General features: G+C 52.6%; 1 protein-coding gene across 1 annotated transcript; it reads left to right on the top strand.

Annotated features, from left to right (window-relative positions):
• The first annotated feature begins 6,181 nt into the window (after positions 1-6,181).
• On the top strand, positions 6,182-12,234 carry LOC135325629 (maestro heat-like repeat-containing protein family member 2B). Its single transcript, XM_064503701.1, has 13 exons — positions 6,182-6,223; positions 6,344-6,498; positions 6,761-6,923; positions 7,242-7,435; positions 8,188-8,325; positions 8,527-8,638; positions 8,834-8,980; positions 9,289-9,471; positions 10,069-10,224; positions 10,485-10,607; positions 10,856-10,958; positions 11,366-11,431; positions 12,002-12,234. The coding sequence occupies exons 1-13, from the start codon at positions 6,182-6,184 to the stop codon at positions 12,232-12,234; spliced, it is 1,815 nt and encodes a 604-aa protein (XP_064359771.1).
• Positions 12,235-15,710: the final 3,476 nt, after the last annotated feature.

The raw sequence follows: 15,710 nt of genomic DNA, 5'->3' as shown, positions 1-15,710 counted from the left end.
TGAGAGAAGATAACCAGGAAAGGGACATCCTGAGGGTGTCAGGCAAGGCGTGAGACCACCCACCCCATCTTCTGAGGTTTCCCTCAAGTTCCAACCCCATCTTTGGCTTGTAGCAATCAGGAAACAAATGAGGGTGTGTGGTGGTGGTGGTGGGGGGGGGGGCGCGGATGGCTGGTCTTGGTGGTAAGGTTTTGGGCATCCCTGTGCTCTCCCTAAACTTGGGCCTGTTGTCCAAAAAGCACTGCTGCCTCTTTGTCTAGAGTTTCCTGAGACCCAGGGGAACCTCAGCTGCCATGTTGCAAGAAGAGCCTGGGGCAGCTTAAAGGGAAGATGGCTTATCTGTAGTGCTAGCTATCCCCAGAGAACTTCTTGTTAGGTTGGAAGGTGCAGAAGGCCTTGACAAAACCTGAGGCAGCCTTTGCTTCACTTTGTGTTTTCTCCATAGTTCCTGAGAACATCCCTAGAGACAATAGAGAACCAGACCTGGATCGTGCACCTGAACGTTGAGTTAACTCAGCAGATGGCCAAGTATCCGAACCTTTCCAAGGAGAAGGTTGGTCCTCTGCTAGGACTTTGCCTCTACTGCTCGTCTCTGGGAGGTGTGGTGGCAGAGCCCCAGGACGCTTCTCTGACTGGCGTATGAGCCGAGACATGGTCTTCTCAACACAGGCTCTTTTCACTGCTTCCCACTGCCTGCCCTCCAAAACAGTTTTCTTCTTCTTCTTCTTCTTCTCCTGTAAATTCTCTGCATAGAGCCGGTCACTGGAGTGGGCTAAAGAATGGGCTGTTTGCACAGTCTTGCATGTGGGGCTGTCTCTTGGCCCTCGAGATGGAGTGGTACCTGAGTGCTCCACTTCTGCAGCAGTGTCAGGGGTGCTGGCCTCTTCTCTTTCAGGGTTTCCTGTACAAGGCTGTGGGGACAGCACTGGCAGCTTCTCAGGACATCAGCTACGTTCAGGAGCAGATGCAGAGCTATTTGGAAGGAATCAGTTCTCTGGAAGCTTCTGAGAGAGAGGTGGGCGTTCTCTTCCTCGTGCTGCTTTCTCCAGGGTTCCTCCGGGAAGCCTGAGTCTCCTTGCCGGACTCTACTTTCTGGTGGGGCTTGATTTGGGGCTTTTGGTTGCTGAGTCCCTCAGGCAATATCCTGCTTGGCCACTGGAGCTGGCAAGGGACGAGTGTGTGGGACGGAAACCGACTCCCTCTTCACTGTGTTGCAGGGCCCAATCTCTGTGCTAGCATGCTCTGCTGAGAGCCACCTTGACCTTGCCTTGGCTGTTGTCCAAGAGTTTGATGCTGCTGGGCAGAAAAGTAGACTTTCGGGGGTCCTCACCTTCCGGGAGGTAAGGGAAGTAGGTTTTCCTTGGTGTCTTGGCTGTGTTTGCTTGTGTAAGAGCTGCCTGAAGCCTCTCCCCGGAGTCCTGGCCCTTCACTCACCTTCCGGAGGGAGCATGTTTACGCAGGCATGGGTGAAAGCTGTGGGCCCAGTGGTGGCAAGAAGAGCAAATGGCCACAGGAAGAGTGCTGAGCATGATTTCAGCTCAGCTGGCAACTGGGAAAGAGGAAGGGTCACCGGGCAGTGATGGGACTCCAGGGCTGTCCATGGGGGAGGTTCTGCACTTCAGCCCTCCGTTGCCTAAGAGCTCCAGCTAGTGTGAGGGAGAGCAGCTCTCTTCCCCAGCAAGTTAAGAGAGGCTTTGAGGGATTCCTTGAGGAAAGGCTTTGGGAAGTGTGGGTGGAAATGGCAAGCTCGTACAGGTTTGGAGGCAGTTTCTCAATAAGAAGCAACTGGAAAGTCTGCGGTAAAACAAAGAGGTTGGACTGATTCCTGACGGCTGTTCCAACTGTGCAGGAGAATGAAAAGGCGAAAAGAGCAAAGATGTGTGCTGCTGTCATGCTAGCCTACAGCCGGATAGCTCTGCACGCTCCCAAAGAGCTGCTTTGTTCCCGAGTCGAGACGGTCATCGTGGAAAACATCCTGTGTCGGTACAGGAGCAGCTCGCAGGTGGGTGCTCAGAACGCTCTTTGTTCAAGCTATCAGTTCAGAGCCAGCTCCGGCCCTCCTCTGAACCGGAGCCTGCTGAGACGGAGTATCTGCCTGGAAAGATCCCCTCTCAGCGAGAGTCTTGAACCTCCGCTTTCCCACCTGTCACTCTCCCCCTTTTCATATCCCTCTGTCATTGCGGTTCTTTGTGTTCTGGGCGGCTTGTCTGAGATGCTAGAGATTCTAAGCCCAAAGAGATTTGCTTCCCCGCTCTTTCAGGCTAGAGTCCGGAGGGTCTCTTCTGGGTAAGAAGCTGGTGAGGCCACTTAGTCGTAGGACCTGAGGGGACATCTCCTCCCTCTGAAATAGAGCCAGAGCTGAGGTCGCTGAGGCTTGTGGAGGATGCCATTTCTTCCCTGCATGGCACTTTGGGGATAGCTTTGGCCCTGGGTTAATTATCCTTTGGCGGTCGTGTTAGCCTTTTGCCCTTTGGTCCTTTGAGCAGCTCCTCATGTGTGTCATCTTGCTTTTCTCTCGTGGTCCTCAGGACGTAGAGCTCAAGCTGGCCCTGATCCAGAGTGTCGCCGAAGTCAGCTGTGCCATTCAAGGCGTCAGCAACGTGAAGAGCTTTAATTTCTCTTCCAAAAGGGTGCTGCTTGCGATTCTGCTGGTGAGTGACACGGCACGAGGGAGGCTGTCCTGCCAAAGAGCTGGTGTTTGTGCAGTGAGATGCACATGTTTCCTCAGAGGTGCAATGTTCTCTGTTGGTTGTGAAAGACTCTGGGCAAAGCTGGGAACTTCCAAGCCCAGTCCCCAGCATGGCAGGACCCCTGTGTGCTGCCGCCCTGTGGGCAGTGCCTGGGAAGAGCAATGGCTCCGTCCTCTCTGGAGTTGGGAAGTGCTCTTAGGGCAGAGGTGTGGGAGCAGTCTGCATGAAGGCCGTATGTGTTAGTCACAAGAGTGGAAGAAGAGGCCAATTGTCTTGCTGAGGGAGGGCCTTCTTCTTCCCTCCCTGCTCAACCCTCTGTATTTGTCTCTCTGTGAACTACAGGACTTCATGGTGCAGGAGCCCGTGGGTTGCCCGGCTTCGCCTGTGCATTGCAAGGCAATGCTTGCACTTGAGCATTTGAGGTAGGGCATTTCCTCCTGGGTGCTGGGTATTCTCCTGCGTACTGCAGAGCAGCTGACGAAGCTTCACGGTTGACCCAGCCATGGGGTCAGGAGCTATTTGTGGTGTGGGATGAGGCGGTGATCAGCACTTTGTATGCTCCTGGAAGGCATGAATGTGGCAGAGAGACTGGAGTCTAGGTTTGGAGCGAGACGGCTTGGGGCTGTAGACCGGAGGAGTGTGGGGAAGAGAGTTAGTGGTGTGGGGGAAAGGCTTCTGGCGGGCAGGCTGGCTGTGTGGCTGAGGGAAGGGAGCTGCCCGCTCTCTGTAGCCTGGGAGTCTGATGTTCTCTTGTGGCCTGTGAGTGAGGCAAGAATCCATGGAAGCAGGTGGAAGTGCTCCTTGTCAAGGAAGCACAGTGTTGGGATTTGGGGCTCCAGCTTAGATGGACTCTAGCTGCCACTGGCTAATGCTGTTAAGTCTGCTGTCTGAATTGTCTCTCTCTTGTTTTCTGCCAGCAAGATCAAGCCGTCTCTGACCTGGGAGGAAAACTGCCATCTGCTTCGCCAGTGCTCGCAAAGCCTAATTGCCCTGCCTCCCCTTGAGCAGAGCCAAGAGGAAGGGGAGGCAGCAAAGGATGCTCAGCATGGGCAGGTAGCTGCCAAGCCCCTGCTGCTGCCCTCGGGGTTCAGTGCTGCCCTGAATTCTGGCAGCCTCTCTGGCTGCGTTTTGAGGCCCCAGGGGAGTTCACCTGTCAGCCCTTCTCTCCTGCTTTTAGTCTCTCTATAGACAATCCCTGGGAGCTCTTGGTCAGCTCATGACAACTCTTGAAGAAGACCTGACCTCCTCCTGGCTCCAGGAAACCTTCCATGTGAGTAGTAAAGAGGAGAAAGGGAAACTCTCCTCTCTTGTCAGGAGGCCGGCCAAGGGTGGAGGACCTCCCTGCTTGAGGGGGATCCTTAGAGAAAAGGGGATTTTTTTGAACAGGGTGCAACACGTGCAATTCCTGCTTGGAGTGAAGAGAACTAGGTACCGCGGTGGCTGTAGGAGTTGTGCTGTTTGTTGTCAGGGCATGTTGCAAAGTGAGCCGTTGTGTAATGGGAGCAAGATGGCCCTGGCAGACAGATGCAAGGGCACTCCCAGTCTTTGCTGATGAGTGAACACTATTTGCAAGTAGATGCAATAATATAGTAAGTCCTCAGTGGTAGGCTACCTCACAGTGGTGATGAATTCCCATGGAGGCCACTGTGCCCTTAGTGCTGTTCCTTGGGGAAGCTTGGAGATTGGAAAGGACTCCGTGTGTGTGTGTGTGCGTGCCTGCGTGCCTGCATGCGTAAAAGATGCCTAGTGTGATCTAGCTGTGGTCTTCCAACAGCTCCTAGAGACCTGGCTACATTCTGAGAAAGAGTGGGAAAGAGAGAGGGCCCTTCAGGTCTGCACTCAGCTGATGAAGGCTTATGCGGAGAGATTTGTGGCTGCTGTGAGTATTGCCTCCCTCTTGCCAGAACCCCTTGGAAGCCCGGTGGGTGCAGCTGGAGTCTCTAGGGGAGGAAACGTGAGGGCAGACTTGGTGAGCCAGGAGGCCCTTCAAGGCCGCCTGTGCAGTTCTGCCCTTGCCTCAGTGCCCATCTGCCACAAACACGGCATTCCTCCTCAGTCCCGTCTGCTTCCCTGGCAGGGAGATGTGCTTGGAGCAGTCTCAGGCTTGATAAACTCCCAGGAGGCTAAGGCTGGACTTCTGTTGATCCAGGAGGGTTAGGAGTCAGCACCAGAAGGAGAAGGTGGAAGGGCCACTCATGTAGCCTGGGAACTTTCTTCTTCTTTTGATTTTTACCAGGGAGAAAACACTTTTGCACACTTTGGCTACCTGATTGCAGTGCTGGGGCCTCTCAGCTGTGACTGCCTGGTCACATCCCGCCAGTGGGCAGTCCAGTGTATCAGCTGCCTTCTCTCTACACGAGGTGAGAAGAACAGCCGTTGCCCTCCTTTCAGGTGGCTCTTCCCTCTCTGCCCTGTCCAGCAGCAGAGGCATCATGCAGGGACGGGGTTTCCTTGCCAGAAGAGACGCGTACTAGGCAGCAGGCTCTGCCAGCTTCCTGCCCTTCCCTTGTGCACTGCCCTGCCGCCAGTTGGCTATTCCCTGATGAACGTCTCTAGACTGGAGGCTCAGTTCCAGAACATGTGCCTATGCTTTCCCCCTTGTGTTTCTTTCAGCCGAGGTTATGCACCTGAAGAATGATGAGATGAGTCACTTCTGTGAGGAACTAAGTGCCACAGATGTGGAGTCTCTGCTGAAGACATCCTCCCAAATTGCCAAGGTAACTGACAGGGCTGTGGCTACCTGGTGGCTAGGCTGCACTCACTTGTCTCTTCTTTACTTCCAAGCTTTCTCTCCATTTTCAGGGTGGCCTCTGGCAGCGGGGCCTCTATTGTTAGCAAGTAGTAAGAGGGCTTTGAAGCATAATGGTGTCTTGCATTCCCCCTGGGGAAAACAACAGAGTCCACAGCGTTTCTGTGCATCTCTGTGCGTGCGTGCGTGCGTGCGTGCGTGCGTGTGTGTGTACATGAAGCGGGAAGCTGCTCAGCCTGAGGGCTTTCTCTTTGTTTTAACGTGCATTTCCTGGCAAGTCTTGTTAGGCAAGCCCTATGTCTCAAGTGACTCACGCTGTAGTGAAATCAGCACGCTCAACATCTTCACGAACTCCTCCATACAGCCTCTGCCTTCAGTGTTCTGTTGGAGCTATTTTAAGAGTATAAGCTGTGTATGCAGGCAAATGACCTAACGGCAGAGCCTTCCAAATCTGTGAGCTACATAACTCCGGAGAAGCAGTGGTATGCACCACATGGACTACAAAGCACTGCCAGCCTTCACAGTTAGCTAGCAGCCGAACTGAGGAGCTGCTCAAGGTTTCTTGTCCTTTCTTGGTAAGAGTGGAAGCAGACTTGTGATGCTGTTTCTCCTGGTTCTTATTCCTCTCCAGGTTGCATGCCACTACTTGCCCTTGGAGCAGGCGAGAGACTTTATGAAGGCTGTCTCGGGCAGCATGCTGTCCATCAGCCCCACTTGTGCAAATGCAGCAAGACAGTGGATGATGATCTTTCTGGAGCAACGTGGGAGAGAACTCCTCCCAGAGGTGAAACACCCTTGGTTTCTCTTGGGCGTTTGGACATTGACATTGGGCTGCTGCGCTACACCTTCCAGTCAGGAGGGCTCAGCTTGCATCCTGGACCTGTGCTTGCCTTGTTCCATCCAGGTGCCAGAAGTCCTGACCATCCTTTATGACCGTCTGCCAGCTTGCCAGCAGGGCGCCCTGAAAGAGAGTCTCTTTGATGCCGTATCTCTGCTGGCCTCCTATCACCCAGAGGCAGTGATCAACAGCCTCCTGCAGAGACAGCTGCCCATGGACAGGTAGGTGCCACTCCTCCCTGCCTTGCATCGCAGGAACACAGAGATGCCGCAGCCTGACTGCGCTGGAAGATAGTCCATGAAGAAGCAGGCTGCTCTTCTCCCTGAAAAGGGAGACTGTTGCAAGATAGTGCGCTTATGGATTTGCGACGAACCTGAGCTGCTAAAGCTCCATGCTGCGCAGGGGGAGCATTTCAGCTGTCTTTGAGGGGTTGCAGGTCAGAGAACACAAGGGATCCAGTGTGCACTTGTGTTCAACTTCCAGTGACACAGCGGCATTGTGGAGGACCCTTGGGAGAAGCTGCTTTGCGCTCCAAGTGCTCCAGTTGCTACTAGAGAGACTCGAGAGTGCAGAAACTACCAGCAGCAGCAGGAACTGCCCTGAGGATGCAGTGAAGGACAAGGAGGCTGCTCTGGAACCTCTCACGGTATGTAAACTGACAGGCACATTTCTGTCCCCTCTTTGGCCGAGAATCCTGTTGAGTGAAAGCAAGGGGTAGGGCATCGTCTTGTTGCACAGGCATTTGCAAATCCACGTGGAGAAGCCTCCCAGGGTGCTTTGCTAGGTCAGCCTCATCTTTATCATTGTGAGAAGCTGCAAGAGCTTGTTGTTCCCGGTCTTCAAAGTTGTGGCAGAAGTCAGAAATCCAGACAGGGAATTGCAGGCAGGCAGGCAGGCAGGCAGGGCAAGTGGTGGGGAAAGCTCTTCTTTCCAACCGGTTGTCTGTGATGGCATTTCTTCTTAGGTGACCTGTGCCATCTCTGAGCTGGTGTCGGCCGTGCAGACCCAGGAGACAGTGCCCTTCTTGCTTCCGTGGTTACTTCCAATGCTCCTGAAGCAGGTCAGCGACACCCTTGGAAAGGAGATGCCTTCGTCTCCAGGAAGAGTGGAGGAGAAGCTGGTCCCTGTGGCGTGTGGAGAAGACAGCCATCCTTGCAGGTGATGAGCAAAAGGGGCAGAGATGGAGGGGGCTGGCTTTGGCTTACATCTCCAGCTCATGTTTGTTCTTGGCATGGAGGGAGCTCTTTGGTCTGCCCTGTTTCCTCGATGCTGAGAGAGACTAGTATGGTGGTTCTTACCTCCATTGAAATGCAGCTGGGGATGCCAGCTTTTTGGTGACCCCTGAGAGGCTTTGCTCATGCAAATGGTAGAGAGCAAAGTATTTCTTGCTCTTGCATGACTGAGTGTCCCTCTCAAGCTGGGCTGGGCCTCCTATTCCACTCGTACTGGTCTGTTCAAGGATGCAACTACTGAATGGTGATTCTTGCCCATCACTGTCCATTTCCCCATCCGGGGGGTGGCTCAGGGTGCATCTTTTGCACAGAATGGTATTCTGAAAATGTTCATGCTCCTCAAGGGTGAGGGCAAAGAGATGCTGACTATGGTCTGCAGGTAGCTCCCTCCAGATGACGATTAGAAGAAGCCTCAGGTTCTAGCATCAAGGAAATCAAGGCTTCTGCTTTTCCCTAGGTTTTCAGCGAGCTGGGGGGCATCCAAGTGGATGGCTATGCTGCTCTCCTGTTAGCTTGGCCCACTTCTGGGTTATGGAGTGTGCTTGCAGGGGGTACTTGGCATGTCATTCCGTGGGGCTTAGGACACGATAAGGAGCACCTCCGAAAGTGGCTGAGCTTCTTTAGTTGTGATCATGGCACAGTTTCAAGCACTCTGATTCCAAGTGTTTTTTCAATCAGGCTTTCCATCAAAGCACTCGATATGGTGCTCTGCAAGTGCATTGATGAAAAATGGACAGGGATTCTCAGGAAGCAGAGAACCTGGGCTTTTCTGGAAAATCCCCAGACTCACCACGAGGCCATGTGTCTGCTGACTAGGTGAGAGCCTTTGGGAGGTCTTCTTTCCCTCTCGGGGGCTGACTCGAAGCCAGCAAGGGGCTAAATGGGGAGCTCTCTGGCATGTCTGCCTGGGGAGGCTGTCCTGAGCTGCTGAGGAAGACCATGTGCACCACAGCACTTGCCTTTTGGAAGTCCGTGGGCTGTTGCCTCATTGTCTTATTGTGCTGTGTGTGTGTGCAGTGTTCTGCTCCAAGCTGGCGTAATCACACTGGCTGTTGTAAATGCTGTCTTCCCCTGGCTGGAGTCGCCAGCCGCAAACCTGAGGACCACGGCAACGTCCTTCTTTGCTGAGGTAAGACAGAAGGTGGGAAAGGGAGGGCTGAGGGCAGTTGCCTTTGGAAACTGCTGCCTGGGACGTGTCTTTCTTCAGGATGGCCCTAGCAGAGTGCGTCCTGTCCGTGCTGGAATCCATGAATGTTGTTATTCACACATGGTGAGTGGTCAGGATCGCTGTATCAGTGCTGATGGTCATGTTGCTCTTTTGTAGCTGATGAAGCACCCAATGCTTCAGGAAAGGAAGCTGCTTCAGCCTGTCCTCTCTGCCTTGGTGGACAAATGCCAGGACACCAGCAGCACTGTCTGCCAGATGGCAGTGAGAGGCCTGGGAAATCTGGCCAGCGGAGCACCTGAGAAGGTGAGAATGAGATTGCTGCTGACTAAAGGCATCCCTGAACACAAAAGGTCCTAGTGAAGAGCTGCACAGGGCTTCAAGCAACTGGGCAGAGCAGCAAAAAGGGAAACGCTGGTGTTCCTTGAGACCGTGTGCCATTCTAGCCCATGCCTCTGGCCTCCAAGGTGTATTGTGAGGCTGAGCATGTAGGCTTGGGCTAAGGTGTGCTCTGCAATGGTCTCCATGAAATTCTGTTCTTGGGAGAAATGGTGAAGAAGAGATGTGCGAGGTCTGGCTAGTGAGAAGCTCTTGTATGTCTTCTGCTTTGACAGCTGCGAGAGCATAAGGCAGCCGTTGTGGAGGTGTTACTGAGAGCCATCAAGGACGTCAGCTCTTCACAGATCGCAGGGGAGAGCTTGTCAGCGCTGGCCAAAGTGGTGGCGGAGTTGAAAGAGAAGGGCCTTGGCATGACCCTCCGGGACATTGCCCTGTACACCAAGACTTTCTTTGATGCTGTAAGTGAAGAGCAGTAGGTAACGCTTGTGGCAGCAGTCTTGGTAAGGTCATCCATGTGAAAGCTCTGATGGGGGCAAACACGCATGAGGCCTGTGTGTGTTCAGGGAAGAAGGGTCATTCATGGAGAAGGCTGCAGAGAAAGCAGGAGACATAGTGCTACCCAGAGGCACGCAGAGGGAGTCATCTTGGGCTTGGCCTTGGAGAGTGGTGAAGAAAGTCTGGCCACTAAGGGAGGGAGTCCCTTTGTGGGACTCCTTGAGAGGCCGAGAGCTGCTCGGCTTTTGTCTCGGTGTCAGCTGCCCGTAAAGTCACTGAGGACCTCAGAGGCCACTAGCCCAAGTGCCCAGGAGCTGAGTGGGCAAGGCTGCGAGGAGCGGAGCAAGGGACAAGGAAGGAAGCGGCACCCTGCCAGCCTCTCTTGTTTCCCGAGGGATGTCCTTCAGAGAAATGGTTTCTCCTGATCTGTGGGCCTCGGACAAATGGAGACGACCTGTTGCTCAGGATGTTGGGCTCAGCTGCAAGCGTTTGTGTGGTCAAGAGATGTTTGTTTTGGAGCCCTAGTTAGCAACCTGATGGTTGGGGTTTCTTGGTTGCAGGATGAGGCAGTGCTTCGTTCTGCAGCCTTCACCTTATATGGAATCCTGGCCTCCTTTGCCAAGAGGAGATGGAAATCTTTCCTGTGCCAAGAAGCCAAAACTACCTGGGTTAGAATTCTGCTCCACCTTCGGGACCCTGACCCTGCAGTTTACAATGTAAGAGCCACGTTTCACTTCTCTCTTCCGAGGGAGAGCGATGCAGGGCAAGAGCAGAGCAGGTCTGCCCTTCCTGCCGCTCTCTACATAGCTGCACGTTCTCTCTACATGTCCTTGCTATTGCAAGCTTTCCCTCTCCTTGCTGGCAATTGTATTGCCTCTTCTTGCAGCACATGAGCAGTGCTCAGCTCCAGGAGTCCCCTTGAAAGGCACCTGGCTGTGCCTGGGGAGGGCTGAGCTGGAGTCCCTCTCCTTTGCAGGCCTGCAGAAGCACTTTTGTGCTGTGCACTCCACTGCTGGGCCTGCGGAAGCTGCAGACTCACGTTACCCTGAACATGGAGAAGAGTGCAGAAGAGCTCCAGGAAGCTGTCTGCAGTCACCTGGTAAGTAAGCTGTGGCCCAGGGTAAGACTGAGTGGTGTCAGGGACTTTCCCTGGCCCAGAGACCTGGAGCATGGAGTGCTCTTCAGAGAGCTGGTAGAGCAGCATCTGGCATGGCAGTGATGGGAGCTGTCAGTGCCTTGCAGCCAGCAGCTCTTTTCCTCCTCTCCCGGTTTGCCCACTCTGCTTGCCCAGGGTCAATGGCAGGGCCTTTTCAGCCCAAGAGCTCCTTTGTCTCTGTTTTCCCCTAGGCCAGAAACGTCCCCGAGCTTCTGGACAGTGTCTATGACACCTTCCGGACCTACTTCTGGAGCTCGTGTTGGGCGATGCAGACTGCGGCCATCAAATTAACCGGTGAGAGACAAAGCTGCAGTTCTCTTCTGCTCCTGCCTCCAAGAGGTAGCAAAGGGCCAGCTCCACTTTCTCTGCAGTGGGGTGGGAACAGCCACGTGCCTTACGAGGCTGGCAGCAGGAGGAATTAGGGAAGGGCCGTAAAGGGGCTGAAGTCTCTGTAGGAAAAGCACAGTGGAAGTAGTGTTCCAGATGAGGCTTAGCCCCTGGCACACAGCTTTCTCAGCTCCACTTCATGCCTCTTCCTAGGGAGTTAAATGTAGACGGGAGCCTGCTGGTTTCATATCTAGCACATTCCTGTGCTCCCCAAAGCCCATCCTCAATGTGCAAGACGAGTCCGAGACTAGCCTGGGAAGTGGGGCCACCATGGGAAGTGTATTGCTGTTGACGCATTTGCATTGTGTGAGTAGGTGTGATCCTGGAAAACGCAGATGCCCGGTGGCTGGGAGAGCAGGATATGAGTGCTCTAAGTACAGGTAGGTCACACTTGCCCCTCCTGCACTGCACTCTCTCCTTGCCTGGGCAGAGACATCCACACCTTCTGCTCCCCTGTGCTTCCCCTTCTGCCCGGTGTCCTGCCCCAAACCTTGCCCGGGCTGTGACTTAATCCCAGGTGAATATGGACTCCGAGGCCTTGCATCCCCAGACAGACAAGTTCCTGCTAAACCAAGAATGTCTTTTGCATGAAAGCAAACTTGGGAAAAGTTGTCAAGCTCTTGAGAAATTAGACCTTTGCACACGTTTGGCAAAATGGCTGCAGAAGCCTCCTTCCTGCTTCGTGGGGCATGGAAGACTGCTACTGGAGGGACCGTTGGTCTCCGGGGAGAATTTCTCTTGCTGGATATGTGCGGAAGGCCGAGGGCTTGCAGTGAGAGTGTGCAAAGGCAGCTGTTCCTAGTGCAGCCTTGCCACCCTCCGCCAGCAGTGAGGCCAGGGAAGGCTTGGCAGCTGTGCCAAGCGATGCTCTGCTGAGAGAGCCAGGGACGTGAGGACCAGTCTGTCCTGGGCTTTCACAGTCACTGATGCATCTGCCTGTGTTGTTCCAGCTCTCCAGCTGATGCAGGAAGACCAGCATCCCAGTGTGCAGCAGGCAGCAGCTCAGGTCCTGGGAGACAACTGGTCCGAGCTGAGAAATGTCCACACCAGCTGGGAGGTCATGCGAGTGCCCCGCCCCCAGGAAAGTGAGGAGTGGGAAGGCCAGAGGGGCGAGGAGAGGGCAGCCAGCCCAGAGAGGTGGCTGTGTTACCATGGAGCCGGTGCAACCAGCGGACCAAAATAAAGCATTGCGTGTTGAACAGAAGCCCCTGCGGAGCTTCCTTGGGGGCCGAGGCCTCTCGACCAGCCCCTGGCTGCGGCAGGGCTGTTGTGGTGCCTGCAGACCTGCTGTTCTTGCCGTGTGTCTGAGCTATGTATGTGGAGCTGGAGCTAGAGAGGGCTGTGAATCCTGACCCAACCTTGAACACCATGAGGTGGGCAAGCGATTCCAGAGTGTGTTTGTCTGTGGAGGGTTGTTTTCTGGCACAATGGGGATTTATCTTCCAGCGTCTGGAGGAGCAGCCTCTGGCCATTTCTGGGTGCTTTGGCTCTGGATTTTGTGTTGCCAAACCCTCAGTGGGGGCTTGCCTGAGAAAAACCTGAGGAAGAAGCGAGGCGGGGAGGAGAATCCGTGTTCTGTGGATTACAAAATACCGGAGAGGTCTAAGTACTTAGTCCCAGGAAGCACTGGGAGTCCTCTTCTGTCCTTCTGGAACCAGGGAGGTGCCACCACCAAGGTGCTCCCCGTGGGGAAAGAGCCCCGGCCATGGCGAGGGAAGGGCGGACTGGGAAGACCTTTTCCCCTGAGGTGCTCCTCCTGAGCCATCTAGAGAGCTCCGTGGTGCTCAGGGAAGGAAGATCGAGGACCTGGAAGGGCTCTGGCAGGCCGGGACCTGGGAGCAGGTAGCTGTAGAAGTAGGGCACACAAGGATTTTTTAATATTTTTTTATAATTGCCTATGTTTTCTATTACTTCTTATTTTTGTAAATGTGCCAATGAAGGCATTCTTAAAAGTGTGCTTAAAAATCTACAGATTTTGTGCTTTGAGACACAGCCACATTCTGAGTTCTCAAAAACCTTCAAAAATGGTTATTTCCTTTCTCTGCGTAGCTCTGATAACAGTTACCGACGACACACTGCCTATTAATAGTCTGTACTTTGGCTGCAAGACTTCACCTGTTCCTGAAGTTCACCAGTCTAGCATCAGCTTGCCTCCAGCAGTTATTCTGGCATTCCCAAGAGAACTAGAGTTAAAGAGTTAAAATCTGTGCCTCAGTATTGCACAATCCTACTCTGCAGCTGAGCTTTCCAGTTTTCTAACAACTTATATTCTGCAGATTTTTTTTTTTAATGAATTTAGTGTTTCCAAAAATGCAAAGAGAAAATCCCCTCTCCTTTATAGTAATGGCAGTTTTCACTTTGGCTAGAACAGATAATAAGATGCCATCTACTCCTACCTGCATCAACAGAGGGCCAAAGATACCCAGACCCTCCCTGACGGGGTTTGTAAACTTCTAATAAGGGGTGTTGGACTGCAGTAACATCCCCTTTGAGTGTTTTAACAGCCTAAAGCTTTAAAGTTTTTTCCAAATCACGTTTTTTACCGTGAACATCAGCGCCACAACGCCTTGTTCTGCAGGTCTCCAAAGCCCTATTCTTCACGAACGTGTTTCTGCAGTGAATGATCACCTTGGTCAGCCCCAAAGCTTCTAAGCTTAATGGATCCCTGCAGAAAGATCACAGATCTGTCCAAGGGCCAAGGACACTCACTGCTAACCTGTCCTTGCTGGCTAAGACTAACTCATCTTGCACCACCGAAAGCAGATGTTCTCCATCCATCCTTCACAGAGTGAGCTTCCCCAAGTTGCCCTGGTCCTCTCTCATAGCACATGCAATTCTTTGCCCTTTGAGGGACTTTCTCTAGATTTTCAGGTGCTCACTCTATTGTACAAGCCAATCCCACTGAAAGGAGAGCTAGATCTTCTCAGCCAGCTTCAGCGATGCCATTCATCCTAAAACTCAGTAGTTGGATTCTCGGGATCAAATCCTGCTATTCATAGACTCCTGCCAGCCTGCCTGTTTCCCAGGCCACTGCCAGCTGGAGCAGTCCACACTATCCAATATTCTCATTAGGGCCCTTTCCTAGGCCATTTCCCCATAGGTGACCCAGGACTTGAATGAAGCACCAGTCTCACAGCCCTTCCCTGAACAAAGTTTGCACAAACGAGGACACATCATAGGTAGCTGCAATGTGCCGCTCTCCCTTAGAATACTTACAGAACAGCAACAAAATCTTTCCTACACTAACTAATATAGCCAATGAATTCCTATAAACCCTCTGCTGCCTGAACATCTTTATCCCAATAATCTGTTAGGTTAAGCTGGGCTCCTTTTCAGCCGGATCACAGCTAGAGCAGGTGATTTTCATCACCTGTTTTAATCAGCAGCCTATTGAAAAAGAAGAATCAGTGCTCTATTGTACTGCTGTGATTGCAGGGGAGCTTTCGTCAGACTGTACCTTAAAGCTGGTGATGAAGCAAAACATTTGAATTCTGATGAATAGGTTAATATTTTGTCACATAATTTATGCCAGTTTTCTGTGGAAGAAAATTTGGGCAAATTACTTCATCTCATCATGAGGAAAAAAAGGCTGTAGTCAAGGTACCAGTATAATTATAGGCAAAGCTAATAATGCTGTGAATTTTAAGGTTCCTTAGTACTTCTCATAAAACACCACCTTCAGTTGCCAAACATTTATAGTTTGCTTCAAATTTTATCATGCTAGTTTTCTCCTTCAAGCTTGCTACTGTATTGTACTGTTTGGAAAACTTTAGGCAGAACAATTTAGCTATTCCTCACACTGAAGGGAAACAAAAATATATTATTTCACCTCTTTTTCATTATACTTTGTTGTGCTTTCTCTTTAAGAATTTCTCCCTGTTTCTGAAGCACGAACTTGGAATTTGTCAGGGAGACTTTGTGCCATGGATTGGCTTTCTGGCTGTCTAAGAAAAAACTGCCCATAATGGTAATTACCGTGACATTTGAGTCTTGCTAGCTCACGGGAGCCAGCTCCCTGTCCACACCGAGTGTACACCAGCTGAAGCCTCCCTCTGTTTCCATGCTCTGTGGCAGCCAGGTGATAGCAGCCTTGGCTCTGTTCCCCTAGGGCCTCCCTCCCCGCCACTGGGTCAAGTAGCAGAGAGAATTAAGCCCCCAACTTACAAATGAGATGAAAGCTTGGCTTGAATGGAAGAGGAATACTGGGACACGGGGTGGAGGGTGGAAGGCTGGAGGAGAGCATCCTCTGCTCGGGATTGACGCTGAAGGTTGCAGCATGCTGTGTCCTTGCAGCCTGGCTTCCAAGCAATACCTGAGGCTGTGTGCAGAGATGCTCAGGGTCATCTGAAAGAGGGCGGCATGCAACCCCCTGGAGGGAATTATTAAAGGAAGAACTGTTTAGCTCAGTGTTTCCAGTGGCCTTGGGTCTCCCTATTGCTTCCCTCGGGTCTAGCAAAGGGAGAATATGACCTGCTTGCAGGCTGTTTCGGTTGGCTTTGAAGGTGGTCGAACACAGGTCTCCAAAGCCCTATTCTTCAGGAATGTGTTTCTGCAGTGAATGATCACCTTGGTCAGCCCCAAAGCTTCTAAGTTTAATGGATCCCTGCAGAAAGGTTACAGATTAGTCCAAGGGCCAAAGACACTTACTGCTTGGCTAAC

This window comes from Dromaius novaehollandiae, unplaced genomic scaffold, assembly GCF_036370855.1.
Source record: "Dromaius novaehollandiae isolate bDroNov1 unplaced genomic scaffold, bDroNov1.hap1 HAP1_SCAFFOLD_98, whole genome shotgun sequence".
NCBI lineage: Eukaryota > Metazoa > Chordata > Aves > Casuariiformes > Dromaiidae > Dromaius > Dromaius novaehollandiae.
Note: the sequence above shows the minus strand (reverse complement) of the source record. Positions and strands in the feature narration are given on the sequence as shown.

Bases quoted from the DNA above. Each gene is read 5' to 3' on its own strand.
- LOC135325629 (XM_064503701.1), top strand. From the start codon at position 6,182: ATGATCTTTCTGGAGCAACGTGGGAGAGAACTCCTCCCAGAG. The intron at 8,639-8,833 runs GTAAGACAGAAG...GCTCTTTTGTAG, and splicing joins CAACGTCCTTCTTTGCTGAG to CTGATGAAGCACCCAATGCT. The intron at 10,225-10,484 runs GTAAGAGCCACG...TCTCCTTTGCAG, and splicing joins CTGACCCTGCAGTTTACAAT to GCCTGCAGAAGCACTTTTGT.